The 17,612-nt window shown below is 40.6% G+C and overlaps 1 protein-coding gene across 1 annotated transcript; it reads right to left on the bottom strand.

Moving 5' to 3' along the window:
• Positions 1-13,046: 13,046 nt before the first annotated feature.
• On the bottom strand, positions 13,047-14,363 carry tnnt2c (troponin T2c, cardiac). Its single transcript, XM_033614390.2, has one exon. It carries the CDS (start codon positions 14,258-14,260, stop codon positions 13,457-13,459), a length of 804 nt encoding a protein of 267 aa, XP_033470281.1. The 5' UTR covers positions 14,261-14,363; the 3' UTR covers positions 13,047-13,456.
• Between the last annotated feature and the right edge of the window lie 3,249 nt (positions 14,364-17,612).

Genomic DNA, 17,612 nt, shown 5'->3' with positions numbered 1-17,612 from the left:
TCCGGTGATGAATTTTGGAGTCGTTTACTGACATGCCTCTTCATTCACAAAGCACACGGATGAAGGTGAAGTCTCTGCAGCAGCTGAATTGGTGAGGTGGAGACAACAGCTCCGCGGTGCTCTGCAGCGGCGGTCTGATTACGCGCACATCTCCAACGATTTGTGGAATCGACCACCGATACGCCTATGGCAAGCCGTTTTAACGTTTAATTGCTAAGTCTGACTATCCGGAATTACCATTATAGATATCAACAACGTCATTTTGACTAGTAGTAATGTCATTGTGACTAGCATGAATTTTAATTGAAGATATCTATAACGTCATTCTGACTAGTCAAAACTACAGTTACAGATATCTGTAATTCAGTTTTGACTAGTAAGATTCAAACTAATTTTGCCATTCATGTGTATGGGGTTTGTCATTATAGATATCTACAATTACATTATGACTATCTATAATTCAGTTGTAGATATCTACAACGTCATTTTGACTAGTCATAATTCAGTTGCGGATATCTACAACATCATTTTGACTAGTCATAATTCAAATTCAAGATATCTACAACGTCATTCTGACTATCTGAAACTCAATTCAAGATATGTAGAAAGGACCGTGTAGATATCTTCAATTGATGATAATTAAAGATATCTTGAACTTGAATTATGACTAGTCAAAATTAAATTGTAGATATCTCAAACTGGAATTACAGATATCTACAATTCAGTTGCAGATATCCGCAATAACAATTGTAGATATCCGCAACTACATTGGAGATATCTATAATGACAAACCCCATACACATGAATGGCAAAAATAGTTTGAATCTTACTAGTCAAAACTGAATTACAGATATCTGTAATTAGAGTTTTGACTAGTTAAAATCTAATTACAGATATCTTGAATAAGAGTTTTGACTAGGCAAAATTATGTTGCAGATATCAGTAATGAATATCCAGTCCAGCGATTAAATGTTAAAATGGCTTGCCATAACACGCCTCCTCATCAGAAGAGTGGATGGAGAACGCCGAAGACAAGAAAAATACACTGAATTACAAGGCTTTAGAGAACAGTGCACTATTGTAGACATGTAAGGTTATAATAGGCCATGATCTAAAGTGGGCTGGTCTGAGGCATGAAACTCCAGGGCTGAAAATGAGTCCCACTCCAGCCCTGGTGGTGTCCACTTAATGTTGAAAACATCGGTCTTTAGTTGGAGCTTGGCCGTTATGCTTTGCACCAAATATACACTCCTCAATCTTTCCCTCATTGTTTGGCCAGTTGGTGGCTTTACATTTCTACACATTACTAGGATCTTTTGGGGATTTTTTGTAATCAACAGCAACGCCCCAAGCAGATATGTCTGGTTTTTAGTGTCTATATCCCCCACAAGTATAAAGAATGCTGGCTCTAGATGTATGTCTACCCCCATGATTTGCCTAATCTCCACCTGAATGTCTTTCCACTGTTGAGCTTTTCAAATGTATTTGTTTGGCGCTTTCAGCTCCATTAGCTGAGTGCCATCTAGTTACATTATATTGGCGAGAAGGCAGACATCGCTATGGCTGATATCACCAACACTCTGCAACTCACACCAAAATAATCTAGACTGATCAACAGCACTACAGGTAAGAGGGGTAAACATGAATATATCCCTTTAACAATGGGTTGTATTCCATAGTCTAATCAAATGTAAAGTATCTGGTAACAACAACTGTTAAAGTAATGTACAAGTACCTTAAAATAGTACTTGAGTAAATGTACTTATTTACTTGCAACCATTGATCCAGAATGTTAAATGTTTCTAGAAGTAATACCTCTCTTCCCTCAACTTTTATGTCTAAATTTGTAGTTAATTACCCCAGAAAAATAGACATGTCTACTCTATCGTCTTTGTGAACTGATACAGATATCAAAAAGTGAACTCATTCAAAACAACAACCCACTGCCTGTCTGAATTCATGACATAAAAACTGGGATAATGTGACGAGCTTTTGTTCTGGACGTTTTGTCTTTGCTGTCAGTGGATGTGAAAAAGCTTCTTTGCAACAAACCAAGATAAAACGGAAATGTTTAATAAACATGGAAAAACCCTGAAACACACATAAGTGAAAATGTGATTTTATCTCTCATGGTGCTCGCCAACAGACATAATGTAATTTAGTTCTCATTAAAGGAAATCATAAATAATTAATAGGAACCATGAGCGGCTGCATCACACAGGCTCATGACAGCCATTACGCCGGGTCCTGTGGAGTTAAACACACACTGAGGCATACACACACACATACGGGAAATTCAGACATTATGACTAAAATCGAGAAAGCCATCACTTGTATTGTTTTGTTCCTCCACGGCTACATTTACATGCAGGCAGTCGGCTCGACCAGCTGTTGTTTATATTCTGTCTTTTATGTGTTCATATATTTACATGAACCTTTTTTGAAATGATGTCTCCATTGGGGGAGAATCAACTAATTAAACCAAAGATGGAAAAAAAACTAAAGAGAAACCTACAAGGAGCTGACTGCCAGTTATCTGCTTCCTTTCTTCATGACTGGAAAATCATGGTTGTTTCGACCATAATAAAAGAAATGTTAAATATTTTTAGACAGATTTTATACTGTACATTTCCATGCTTTAGCCACTGGTTTGATAGTAGAATAAACTTGCTGTTTGTAATCAGCTCTACATGATCTTAACCAGATTATCCATCAAATATTCTTTTGATTTCCTCTTTCCTTTGGTCCCTGATGAAGACATATGTTGAAAGCAAGCAGAAATTGCAATTCCACTAATGGCCACTTAAGGCTGGTTCCAAAAGCTATCAATCCACATCGATCCCCGCGTTAAAATGCCCAAATTCACAGCAGGAATAAACATGTTTACAGCCTCCTGGAAAAATGGTTTTGGTCTCTGAAGCTGATATCAATATTCATGACAACTGTACAGGGAAAAAATTTAAATATAACTCATCCATTTCCATTTTATTAAAGTTTAAAGTTATGCATAATTAAGGGTGTGGCTGCTTTGAGTAACAGATGGGTGCCGCTACTATGGCAACACTGGTTAGGTAACGTAACCATTGCCCAACCCCTGATTGAGTATAGAGTATGATTTCAGTGTGTTTCCAGTTCATGAAAGTTAATTGTAATCATAACTGTATAATAAAGATGGCCGGCATGACAGCTCCCCAAAAGTGAAGCCAAAATATCACGATTGCCCCCTGGTGGCTGGCTGCAGTATAGATTGTAAACCCTGCCTCCTCCGTTTTAGCAGATGGGACATGGACCAAACTAAAACACTGACATCTTGTAAAGTTTTCTCAAAGACAGTTTCTGTCATTTTAGGTAATTCTTAATACGCTGATGCGTGTTCAAGTGGTTGTTTTTCTGATAAGTTTGGTTTTAATCAGTTATTTGATGTGATAAAAATAAGGGGTATGGTGTCATGATTGACAGCTTTGTGCGCTAATCGCTGTGATTGTGATCATTGGCGTTGCTCGTGATTGATTGGATGAGTGTATGGGCGGAAACCAGTGGCGGCTGCTGGTCTTTCAAACAGGGGAAGCTCACTTTAAGTTTACATCGTAAAATTTGTCATATTGTAGCAAGGCAGCAACTTATAAAAGGAACATTTAATTGAAGCCGTTTTTCAACCACACTCACGCCATAGAACCACAGCAAAACACACCTCAAAGATTTTCAGATGGGTTTAACGGTGAAAATGAGCTCTATCGCTTATGGAAATAAGGAACTCCGTACGGCACTCTGTCAGAAGACTCCACTTGCAAATATCCACATGGGACTGAGCTTGAAATGTGACGATGCTGGTGTGTATTTCCAAAGCGCTGTCAATCACAAAGGGGTTCAGCCTTTTAGACAGTTCCTCCTATCATCATGCAGACACCGAGCATCCTCTCCCACCTACCGCTCCATTAGGTCCCAGAGAAGCTGAGCCTCCCTGGAAGTGACGATTTTGTCACATTTATCCAATGAGCGTCTCGCTTTGCTGCATGAAAAAAACCTGCTCAGCGCTGTCTCATAGGAATGCTTGGAGGCTCCGCATCTACCATGCTGACACGAGAATGTATGGCACGGAAGGTCGCGTTTGAAAACTGGTGATAAACAGCTGACGTTTGAACATCATAGTCATGATGTTAAACGCATCCGAGTGCACGTTTAATGCAATGTAAATTCTTATTTTAATATAAATTCAATGGTGCATATTTGACCATTTCTTCTATGAAATTTTAGGGGAAGTTCAGCCTGCCTTGTTGTCTCAGAGCAATTGCCCCTGGCAGAAACTCGGTACCGTGGATATCGCTACTGCGCTGGGATATTTTAGCTTCATTTTTGGACAGCAGGAGGAAGTGAAGATGCAATATCCATATATACAGTCTATGGTCACCTAAAAGTCTTGGTTTTACTAAAAGACCCTTTCAATAGTCAGATGCTCAGTTTTTCTGGTAAGTAAATTTTGTTTTAAAGGGCCAGTGTGTAATATTTGGCATGGTTTATTGTCAATCTGAATCTGAATCTGAATATTCTACCCATTAATATGTTTATATAAGTGTATAATCGCTATAAAATAAAATTCGTTTGGTTTTCGTAGCCTTATAATTATGCTTTTATATATATATATATATATATATATATATATATATATACACAGTACAGGCCAAAAGTTTGGACACACCTTCTCATTCAATGCGTTTTCTTTATTTTCATGACTATTTACATTGTAGATTCTCACTGAAGGCATCAAAACTATGAATGAACACATGTGGAGTTATGTACTTAACAAAAAAAGGTGAAATAACTGAAAACATGTTTTATATTCTAGTTTCTTCAAAATAGCCACCCTTTGCTCTGATTACTGCTTTGCACACTCTTGGCATTCTCTCCATGAGCTTCAAGAGGTAGTCACCTGAAATGGTTTTCCAACAGTCTTGAAGGAGTTCCCAGAGGTGTTTAGCACTTGTTGGCCCCTTTGCCTTCACTCTGCGGTCCAGCTCACCCCAAACCATCTCGATTGGGTTCAGGTCCGGTGACTGTGGAGGCCAGGTCATCTGCCGCAGCACTCCATCACTCTCCTTCTTGGTCAAATAGCCTTTACACAGCCTGGAGGTGTGTTTGGGGTCATTGTCCTGTTGAAAAGTAAATGATCGTCCAACTAAACGCAAACCGGATGGGATGGCATGTCGCTGCAGGATGCTGTGGTAGCCATGCTGGTTCAGTGTGCCTTCAATTTTGAATAAATCCCCAACAGTGTCACCAGCAAAACACCCCCACACCATCACACCTCCTCCTCCATGCTTCACAGTGGGAACCAGGCATGTGGAATCCATCCGTTCACCTTTTCTGCGTCTCACAAAGACACGGCGGTTGGAACCAAAGATCTCAAATTTGGACTCATCAGACCAAAGCACAGATTTCCACTGGTCTAATGTCCATTCCTTGTGTTTCTTGGCCCAAACAAATCTCTTCTGCTTGTTGCCTCTCCTTAGCAGTGGTTTCCTAGCAGCTATTTGACCATGAAGGCCTGATTGGCGCAGTCTCCTCTTAACAGTTGTTCTAGAGATGGGTCTGCTGCTAGAACTCTGTGTGGCATTCATCTGGTCTCTGATCTGAGCTGCTGTTAACTTGCGATTTCTGAGGCTGGTGACTCGGATGAACTTATCCTCAGAAGCAGAGGTGACTCTTGGTCTTCCTTTCCTGGGTCGGTCCTCATGTGTGCCAGTTTCGTTGTAGCGCTTGATGGTTTTTGCGACTCCACTTGGGGACACATTTAAAGTTTTTGCAATTTTCCAGACTGACTGACCTTCATTTCTTAAAGTAATGATGGCCACTCGTTTTTCTTTAGTTAGCTGATTGGTTCTTGCCATAATATGAATTTTAACAGTTGTCCAATAGGGCTGTCGGCTGTGTATTAACCTGACTTCTGCACAACACAACTGATGGTCCCAACCCCATTGATAAAGCAAGAAATTTCACTAATTAACCCTGATAAGGCACACCTGTGAAGTGGAAACCATTTCAGGTGACTACCTCTTGAAGCTCATGGAGAGAATGCCAAGAGTGTGCAAAGCAGTAATCAGAGCAAAGGGTGGCTATTTTGAAGAAACTAGAATATAAAACATGTTTTCAGTTATTTCACCTTTTTTTGTTAAGTACATAACTCCACATGTGTTCATTCATAGTTTTGATGCCTTCAGTGAGAATCTACAATGTAAATAGTCATGAAAATAAAGAAAACGCATTGAATGAGAAGGTGTGTCCAAACTTTTGGCCTGTACTGTATATATATATATATATATATATATATATATATAGCAAGGGCCTTGCTTTAGAGAGGTCGCCATCTTGCACCGCCATGTATGTAAGGCAGCCCGAGCAGACAATCCAGCCAGCCAGAGAACGCGTTTCGCGTATATAAATAAACCAACAAAGACAGCGGAAGGAAGGAAGAAGGAGGAGCAAACAGCAGAGTGTTAGTAGTTCGTCGATGGAGAGTAGTGAAAAGTTTTTTTAGTTATAAAATTTGCGAATGGACCACACTTACCACGCAACACGAGAGAATGAACCCTAACCAGTCATCTGCGAGGAAAAGAAGACGCAACTTCACTCCTTGTGATGCACTCTCTGCGGTGCTTTTCCTCCTGATGATATATCTCCCCAGCGATGGTAGCAGTAGCACCGAATCCCATTCTGTGCAGCAAAATGGGAGCGGAGGATTCAGCCTCTCTTCTCACCCGCTCAGCATCCAAGTTCCTCATCTGTATGCTCCGGCTCAAACAGGTATGGCTCTGGGTCTGTGTCCGCTACAAGAAATTCTTCAAAATTGCGTTCAAAGTCGTCCATTGCAGCTACTATAGTCTGGAGATATTGCTAGGCTAAATAAACAGCTGAGCTCTGTTTACCGGCTACGCTGTTAGTCAGTGTGCGGGCTGGAGATTGGTGGAGCAGAGAGGGGAGGGCTGCCCCGCTTGGTATTGTAAACAAGAATGTGTGTATGGAGTGTGTGTGTTACGCTAGAAGAGTCAGAGTTTGGGACGGAGTCTTTTACCCCCTGGAGTGTTACCGGAGTTTTTGGAGTGCTCAAATAAATGGGCCTTTTTCCCGAACGCTACTCCGGTCTCCTGCTCGTGAGGGATTCATTACAATATCGTAACATGGCTTAGATTTCTAAATAAACATTCACCTCGTCGCTAGATAGACCTACTCCTGAAAAACTTGTGTCTGCGCAAAGCTTTTTGTCCCTACGAGGCCACCGTCATTTACCTGACGGGAGGGGTGAGTGAGTGAGCCCTGCAATCTAGAATTTGACCACTGATGTCACTGTTTTCAACGGTTTTCAACCCATTTTACACAGTGGCCCTTTAAAGGTTTTATGTCTGTTTTTAGTTAGCAAAAATTAGCATTAGTATCATTATAGTATACGATAGCTGAAAATGAACCGTCCTAACCAAGCTAGCAGCTAACATTAGTGTTGTCACCAGCCTCGCGTCCAAATATGGTCACTTCTGGCTCCAAAAATCCAAGATGTTGACGGCCAAAATGCAAAGCTCAAGCCTTCAGAACAAAAGTCCATAAGCCAGCAGGTGACTTGACGGTGGCGACGTCCAATATTTCATACTAAGGCCCATGGTTGAAAGGTTGGGCTTTTAATTCAACAGAATTCTGATGAAATATACAGAGATTGATCAAACAAACAAGTCTATGTGCGGTCCTCCTCCTTAAACACGATTCTTTTTAAGCCGAACCCACTAAGTCAGAGGTAAGTGAGAAAAAAGAAATTCTGGGGATCCATTTTTAAATCTAAATCGTTTTCTCTCCTGTGTTTGTGAAGAACAGGTGAAAAAAGGGTTTTTGCTGCCAGGATAAAATCTTAAATGAATTCTAAGTTTCATTATTTTTTTTCTCCATCCGTTAACAGGTGGGGGAAAAAAAACACTTTGCCAGGTGATTGTTTTTTTAAAGAAAAATTAATGTAGAACAAAACATGAATGCTGTTGAAAACCTGTTTCCACAGAAAACTGATAAAATTGATCACCAGATTGTTTTTCTCACTTGTCTCTCAGGGCTTCCATAAATAATCCAGAAAGCACACTTTTTTAATTGTAGATTGTTGAAGGAATTATGATAAACAATACTAAAGCAATATTTATTGTGTGTTTGGGCCATTTGGGTTCAGAAAAACTCCACAACAACCTTAAAAACACAGATTCTAACAAAGTGTGTGCGCACCGTTGCTGCACAGGGGTAAGTAATACTCATATACTGTATACTACAGACACCAAACTCATGCACACATACAGTGGAGCATATTTTTCACTTGTTTACATCTTTAATTGATTTATGACTAAATGGGAAAACAACAGTGTTAGTGCTCAAAGTACAAAGTACAGTCCAAAGACATCAGTTGGCATGACTCTAATCTTCTCCCCGAACAATTTCCCTGTCACAAATGTCAACAAATGTCATCAAGCAAAAAGTCTTGACATCTTATTTTGCTCACATTAAATCATAACAAAGCACAAGTCCGGGCCGTTATCTAAATGATATGAACTCACACTTTTCTGGGAGATCTATAATATTTATTAGTATTTATTAGTATTTTTCAACCTGGACTATATTTTCCTATGTTTTTGTGTCTAAGTGACTAATGGGAACTAATGAGAGTGCTGCAGCTGTAAAACAGGTTGTAAAGTAGTCACTCAGGGCATGTTGGCACCTTAAATTTACACCCACTAATTGTGTTTGTTTTTGTCACTGACAGGCTCAAAATGTTAAGTGTCTGACAACATTATGGAAATGATCCCAACAGAGATAGACCCTTTTGTTAAAGAGTAAGCTCCTTTTTGTTTAGCCAGAAACAGCCTCGAAATTACCATCACCAAACCCACCAGACTCCATCTTAAAAAACATTAATTTTAGCATGTATAAAGCCAGCTTATTTTCACATCTAACTGAGAAGATTAAGGGTTTAGTTCGGTTAAACAAAAGTTTGTGATTGTTGGAACAGTGGAAAGATGAACCAAGATGATTTTCTTTAGTTTCCTTTTGTTTCTGTTGACTTTGAATGAAGTGTGTTTTATGGTGATAAAATTACAGCTTATTTAAACGGAGTCTGGTGGCTTTTGTGATCGCAATTTTGGGGCTGTTTCTGGTCTATCTCAGTAGGGATCCTTTCCATACGTTGTCAGACACTTAAATAACAATCTGAGTCTGTCAGTGGCAAAACTAAGCACTTTTATTGGACATAAATTGATGATGCCAAATGCCCAGAGTGTTACATTGCAGCCTGTTTTACAGCCGCTGTCTGCAGAACTCTTGATCAGGACCAGACCAATTTCAAAAATGATTGGTCCCGTTAGTCACTTAGATACAAAAACATGGAAAAATAAAGTCCAGCTTGAAAAATACCAAACTTATCCTTTATAGGATGTTTGTTATCTTGCAGAGAGCAAATATTTAGCAACTGTTGGTGAAAAACATCCCTACAATGCAAACAGTCAACTCAGAATAGATCGGCATCACTACTACATATCCTCTGGATATTTGAACCACATCATAAATTACCAGTCAGAGCTGAAAGTGTGGCCCAGAGACTGTCAATCACGCAGCGCTTACATTATCCTCTGGTCTCTGCTGGGTGCTAATGAGCAGACAACGCCCCCCCCTGATGAGCCTGCAGCTGCTGCTCCTGGTGCAAACACACACACATAGCCTTCTTGATATGAGTGGACACGTTCCAACTCCATGTGCATCACCGTAAAGTGCATTTCAAACCTAAATGGGAGCCATCACAACAGAGCAGAAGCAGGTGGAGATGAACTGAATCAACCTCCAGCAGCAACAGCTTGTTTTCTAATTAACTTCAGCAGCAGCAGAGTTTAGGGAACATCTTATTCCCTGGTGCAACATAGGCAGTCGATTGATGCACCGGTATGTCAGGGCGCTGTAAAGTCAAGCATTTTTCACAACATCATCAATACAGTGGGCGTGTTGAGGCTGGAGGGGGGTAGGGTATAGAGACCCGATCACATTGATGGCCTCTCCCAGTCTCTATGGCAACCTGTTGGCATAGTGCCGTGCCTGGAAGGCTTTAATGGCTTGTCACGGCCCTGAGAGCAAAACAGCAGCAAGGCATCTACAGTCCAAGCCTGAGTGACAATCAAAAACCGCAGGGGAGAGAAATGTTCCCATGCCTTGGTCTGACACATGTTTTACTGCAGTTCACTGACTCGCTGTGGATAAAGAGATGTTTCCCCTGCAGAGACATTGAGGAAGTCTGTCTGAACGTAACTAAATGGATAATTGGTATGCCTGGACAAAAACAAGACGTTCTGCACCCACTGTCTTTGGCTATTCAGTTAGAATAAATTCTGAGTTTAACTTTATTCAAATGAGTTTAAAATCAAATATAACTTTAAACTGTAGAGAAACTTGGCTGCCTGAGTTAATCCTATAATTCAATCAATTATAATATGTATTGCATGCATAAAGATTTAGTTTTGTCATGCACTTTTATTCAGAAGTGTGTATTAAAAGCTGTTTGCCACAAACCAGTGCTCTAGTGCCACCTAGTGGATATAATATGTTAATACTTGACACTTTGACATTGATTTGACCTGCAGCAGGGTGATATTTTAGAACAAAAACTGAATAGATGTTAGTGCAAATCATGTCATGTGTAACAATTTAGATCATTGCAGTGTGGTATTAAGATTTTAAGTCATCAAACTGGATTAAATCTAAATATAAACTGAGCATTTATTAAAATCGCCTTTTAGATGACGTAGCCTCACGTAGCCTGTCCATAATGATTAAATGTCACGCTGCTAGCTTGCTAACGTCAGGGATTCGTCTATAGTTACTCATGGTCTAGGGTTGCAGCATGTGCATTTTGAGCATTTTTGGTCAAGGACTTTTTGAGTTATTCACAAAAAGAATTGAATCAGTTAGTATAGTGTCACCTATGGACGAATCGTGGGCATTCTTTCTGGTATACTTACTCATGGGCTCTAGTTACAGTATGCAAATTTTGAGCATTTTTGGTCAAGGACTTTTTGAGTTATTCATAAAAAGCTTTATGGACTGACCGACCAACCAACCGACCGACCGACAGAGTGACCTATAGAGCTGCGGGTCGCTGCTATAAAGAGAAAGAAAAAAGTATTTTCTGTATTTAAAAATACAAAATACATGTATTTTATTTTGATACATTTTCTGGCACCAGTATTTTGTATTTTATTTTGATACATTTGTTTGAAGGGTATTTTGTATTTTGTATCAAAATACATTTTGATGTATTTTTATCCATCTCTGGATACAGACAATAACGCTGTCTAGGTAGAAGTTGGTCTTGTTTACTCCTGCAGGCTCTGTTCATCTTTTGTCATGTTCTCAAACTGCAATCCTTTAGATTTCCCACCTACTTGAGGTATTCTCCAGAAAAACTTTTATTTGTTTTGTTATTTGTTATTTGTTTTAATTATTGAAAATTGCGCTGGTTTACTATTTACCCTGGATTTTGAAATCCCGGAGGAGAGACAAAGGGGTTTAGAGGGTTGTTTGGGAACTCAGACCTGACCAGTTTTTTACCTTTACTTGTTACTGAAGTTTTGGTTTCCCCATTTGTTGATTGAGGACTCTGGATTGGAAATACAGCAGGCATGGCTGAACAAAATAAATGGAAATGTTGTGATAGACTAGATGGAATCTGTTTCTATGTGAGAATGTACTGTATCTCTGTGGACAAATCAATAAAAAGGATAGGTGGAGAAAAAGAAAATAGAGTAAATGGAAACAGAAATAGGAAGTTTCGTTTAATTATTTCGCCATCCAGTGGCAACTTCTCTGTGCAGACAACTGCATTTAGTTTATATGTCACTTAGATCAACACAGTAACATTAATTATCCAACTGATGTCAAGTTAGAGGTCAATGACCAGACTTATCTGATTAACCAATAATCATTTCATTTAAAAACACCTAGATTTGTTTAATCTTTCATTGCAAAAGGACAAGATTTTGTATTCAAATCTGTACAGCACAGTACAGTTAAATGGCAATAACAATTGTATATTTAGAAAAGTTGAAAGTATAGGTTTATCTGTTTCATTTCCCTCGATGACTTATGGAGAAGGTGTGGGATTTAATACGTTTAGACTTCCTCCTACTCCTTTTCGGGTGTGTAAATCAAAGTAACTATACACTGACAATTGCTTTTACATTATGCTTTTCATTATTGTAAATATTACTTTCTTTCTATCTGTCTGTCTGTTTGTATGTTTATGTCTTTTTAACATGTTTGAAATAAATATCAAATACATCAAGAGTTTTGAAGAACTGCAGATAAATACCTTTACAACATCAAACACCCCTCTGTGAAGCTTCCTCCACTCTGCAGACTCTACAGGGTCGGGGGTTTGACCTGTCAGTCAGCAGCTGGCTCTTTTTGCTAAACCTCAAAGACTAAATTAGCTCCGTAAAAAGTCAGCTGTGCAGCACCTGTTAGATCTTAACTCCAAAATTACATTCAATTACTGGAAATATCACAACTACATGGTAAACTAGTCAGCCTTCAAAGCTGCCTTTTTCAAAAACCTGTGATGTTTCTTGAGGTTTTGGGGGGTTGAAGAAGATTTGAGTTAGATCAAGTATCAAGAATAACTTGATTTAAAGCTGTAGTTGCTAACTTTTATAAAAAATGACCTTCTGAATCTGTCACTTACTGCCTTATAGCATTTTTAATGGCATGACTGCACATAAAAACAACCAATCAGAGCCGAGGAGTCTCTACGCAGCAGCTGTAAATCATGTCAATCACTGCTGCGGTCAAACTGTTAAACTAGGCTGCGCTGATCAAATATGAGAGACATGATTTTTTTTTAATAGATGATCTGTCTCATGCACTACTGCGTGGATGTAGTTACAGTTTCAGCAAGTATGACAAAAATGTATTTTTCTAAAAATTACCAATTGTATCTTTGAGGCAGATTATTCACATCTACTGAAATAATGTCACTAGACTCAAAGATATTAAAATGTGTTCTGATTTATTCCAAATAAATGAAATTTTGGCAGCTTTTTTTTGGAAGACCTTGAGTTTGTGGGCAGATAAAACAAATCCTTGACAACTGTACAGTTGAAAATACAGTTGTCATACAGAGATAAAAACAACCACAAAGCACTGCATACTCTGGTGGAGCAGTGAAATCAACACCACCACACATTCCATTGGATTTAATAAGGTCTTTAACCACACCACGAGTGAATATCAGCATCATTAAATTAGAGCAATCAGATATTTATACATCATTTAAGATATTATGGCTTTGTTAACTTCATGTATTTCTGCCTTCCCCTCAAATCCACGCACAATCCCTGGGTTAGCTTTTATGACTCAAGTTGGAAATAGGAGCCCAATAGTCCGGAAACAGCTGTCCAGTCTACTTCCAGGAGCCAGTCTTGCCCTTGGCGCCGCGGGGGGTCTTGGATGCTTTGGAGCCCCTCTGGTGGTCGCTGACTCTGTTCCTGAGCACGTAGATGTCGTACTTCTGCCTCTTGAGCTTCTCAGCCAGATCAAACTTCTCGGCATGCAGCTGGTGGAGCCACTGCCACAGGTCCTGCGCCTTCTCTGCCAGCTTCTCCTGGTTCAGGTGGTCGATGTTGAGCGGCTTCCGGCGCTCCATCAGGGCCTTCTTCTTCTCCTCCCGTGCCGTCAGCTTCTTGCCCTTCTTCTGGTCTACCTTCTGCAGGTAGCCCCCAAAGGATTTGTTGGTGAATATCTTCTTCTTCTTCGCCTCTTCATCAGCACGCAGTTTGGCTGCCTCTTCCTCGCGCCTCGCCCTCTCCTCAGCCAGACGTGCTTGGCGTTCGCGCTCCTGCTCCGTGCGGACACGCTGTTGTTCTGCTCTGTCGGCCCGACGGCGTTCTATACGGTTACGTAGTGCAACCAGCTCTTCCTCTTCTTTCTGGCGGGTGGAGAAATGTGACTCGATCAGGGTCTGGAGGTCGTTGAAATCCTTTTCTAATCTCTTGCGGTGCAGATCATCAAAATCCACCTTTTCACCATCAGGGAGTTTTGGAGGAGCAATATTTGGCACATAAGTTGACTTAGGCCGCCATTTGGAGTCCTCCTCCTGCTCATTCTCCTCTGCATGCTTGTCTTTTTTATCTGCTTCGTCCTCCTGCTCCTCTTCTTCAAATTCCTCCTCCACGTACTCCTCCACAATTTCCTCAGTGTCTGACATGATGGTACCTCGGAGGCTTTCTAGGGAAGAGATGATGAACACCAAGACCAGCTGGTGTCTCACGCACAAGAGATGACTGGAGTTATCTGACGTGCAGCTTCGGGGTTTTTATGGGTTTGCCTTCACCATGTGACCACAGGCTGCCCAGAGTCTCCAGAGTGTGGGTCAGCAGCAGGGCAGATTTTGAGACAGATGGAATAGTCTATTTTCTCCTCACCAAACCTTGTCAGCCGCACACCCCCACTTATCCCCTGTAGGTCCCCCCCTGTTCTCAGCTCTAACCCTGCAGCGCCTCCTCATTCCTTTGTAAGGACAAGATGAGAGACTATTTCAGAGACGCAACAGATGCGCACACACACTTGTGCTGTCCAGGCCCACAAAGCAACACGGAGTATCGTCCAGAACAAATAACATCCATACTTTTAAAGCCACTGGCGCAGACAGACAGAGATGTGGAAGCAGAAATATAGTGGATAAATAGAGAAAGCTCCCTGTCACCATACGGATCATCCAGTCAGTGGTTATGTCACAACATCCACAAGTTGGGGAACTCGCTAATCCACTGTGATAGTTTAAAAGCCACTGTGGTGTTTAAGAAGTTCCATTAACAAAGCACGATTGCAATCTCTTAAATACATCAGTGCCAGTGAGGGTTTTAATGACGGGAAGGTACAGCTGTCACACTTTCCAAAATGAGCCACTAGCTTGAATAGCATACACCCTGTAGCATTAACAACCTAACAATTTCAAGTGAGTTAAAAACACAGTAAAGAATTTCTGTCAGTGTATACTCTGATAAAGTACCCCATTATTCTGAAACTGCCTTTAACATGGGCATCTCTCCCCCTCTCTTTTAATATTGAGCCTGAATTTATGCTCATCCCTCATTTCTGTACTACTCAGGAGTGGGGAATGGGGAGGAGTGTGATTGGATGTCATGATTTGTTCCCCGCCATATGCTTTCTTTAGTTTAATACCTACTGTGAATATACATTGTGTAAACCTGTTAAAATTAAATGCAGGCTATATTAGCGCTTGTTATGTCATGCATTTGCTGGTGTGTGTGTACCTGTTTGTCCACAGCTAATACCTCAAACTACTGGACCTGTCAGCCTAATATTCTATGTGCACATGCATGACTGTATGCTCAAAGACCTCTTGGGGTTGCAGAATTGTTGAAAAACTTGTTTTATTGACTGTTTTATATCGTCATTGACTGACTCCTTAAGGCAATAAATTGACCCTTTGCTAAGTCCCGCCCCATGAATGCAGACTGGCCAATCATAGCATAGTATCAGCCAGCTCAGACCAGGGTCCGACAACAACAAACCTTTTTCTCCATTGACTCACATTCAATTCATTTCCTTCTTTTTCAAGCTGGTTTTGAGGATCTGAAGCTAAACATGTACATGTGTAATAATGATACTCGTTACCTGAAGAGGCTGGAAAAAGATATACGTTTCTTCCCTGTTCCAAAACCAAAATCAGACCCTGAAAAGTGTAGGGTTAGCTAGCTAGCTACTGAAGATATAGCCTACTGAATGTATACACATGCTGCTTTTGCTTTTTAATGATTATAACAGTGAAAGAAAGACCGACCCTGCTGTACAGGAACCAGTGAAGGGAAGCAGAGAAATTTGGTAAGATCTAACCAGCTGTGTGTCATTGCAGTGTGCGCAGATGAACATTGTTTGGCTTCTCCTGGAGCTCCAGCACTGCCAGTGTTTGGCTTTGTCATGTGCTGGCAGCCCAGATGGGGGTGAAGCCAAACACCGTTCATCTGCACACACTGCGATGCCACACAGCTGGTTCACCATCAGCAAAGTTTTCCTTTATATTCATTGTCTTCTGTGGTGATCAGCAGTGATGTGGTGGTTCACTTTTACACTGTGATCTGTAGCCTATAGTTCGGCTTACACAGACTGTAGACCCCTCTGTCTGCTTCTCTCTGGAATCACTCTTTCATTTCTCCAAAAATATGATCACATTTCTTCAGGGAGTGCAATTAGTTACAGGGTGGACTCCATGCGACAACTTGTCGGACCATCGCAAAAGGATGGGACTTAGCGAAAGGTCAACTGTGTTTACTGTTGTTATTTCCTGCTTTGTTGTGCTGTAGCCTGCAGACAAACTTAATGCCAAATAAAAGTCCTGTTACAGTTTATAAACGACATAAATTAAAGGTTTCTGGCTTTGTGACATCATCTTTATTACAGCAGGCAGTCAGTGCATTTTAAATATTTGGTATTTGTATACCAACAGTTATTTCTGTAAAGAAAAACACAGACACAACAAAAGACCCTCAGTAAGAACAATGACGTGCAAGATGAGCTTTACTGCCCCGGCCACGTCTCCACTTTGGAATGTAATTAAAACATTCTTGCTATTGGAGGCTCTATGCTTTCAGCGCTGTGTGGATTAAAGTGTAATTGCTCCCACACTGCAACACTTAAATGCTGATGTCAAGAATTTATGTTCCCAAGTCTTGAGTTATCAGCGGAGAGGGACACTCATGCAGTTTGTGGAGGATGAGGTAACTGACAGGGAGAGACAGGTGCTCTGTTGCGTCTGAGAATTCCAATTAAACTGTTACATGCGCTTCCTTAGGATAAATCTCCTGACGTTATTCTGCTGTATGTGTATGTGGCAGATAACACATTATCTCCAGGGGATTGCATTTCAGTCTTAATATAAGGTCTAGTGGAGCTGTGGCCTCAGAGCACCAAAAAACAAATCTTAATGCCAAAGTGTGCCGTGTCTGTCTCATCCCCGAGCGGACTGAGCGCCACTAAAACATGCCTGTGCACAACATGAGGACAGCAGGTGGTTCCAGTATAATCAAGGCACACTTGGTTTCTGGTGGCAAGGGACAACTGTGTCTATCAGCGAAGAAAGGCAACAAATGACTGGAGCTTTAAATAGCCGCACCCTTTGTTGTTTAACTCAATTCAAAATGAACAAACAGAGTGATGCACTAAACCTCCTGCATGTTCAAACTCTGCAACTGGTATGCCATCAAACTGAATTTAAAAAGCTTGAAATTATGTTGTGTAATATAAATAATGAAGCATAAAGCAGTCGTGTGTCACATACTTAGCAAACCAGTACATCTCTCTAAGTTTGAGTCAGTAAATAAACCGTTTTTAGACAGGAGAAGTCTGTGCAGTTCATGGAAACAAGCAGTTATACTAAACAAACAGTGACCTCAGCTGGTTAAAATTGCACACTACAGTCAAGTGTGTCTCAGTACTTTTCTCCAGTTTACAGTAAATACTGTCTGTCACCATTCCTGCAAGATTGAAGACCCTCATCGTCCATGCTATTCATTATTAATGTGCTTGTTTTGTTATAG

This window comes from Epinephelus lanceolatus, chromosome 23 (assembly GCF_041903045.1).
Source record: "Epinephelus lanceolatus isolate andai-2023 chromosome 23, ASM4190304v1, whole genome shotgun sequence".
In the NCBI taxonomy this organism is placed as follows: Eukaryota; Metazoa; Chordata; class Actinopteri; order Perciformes; family Serranidae; genus Epinephelus; species Epinephelus lanceolatus.
The sequence above is the reverse complement of the archived record's forward strand: the minus strand, read 5'-3'. Positions and strand labels throughout refer to the sequence as shown.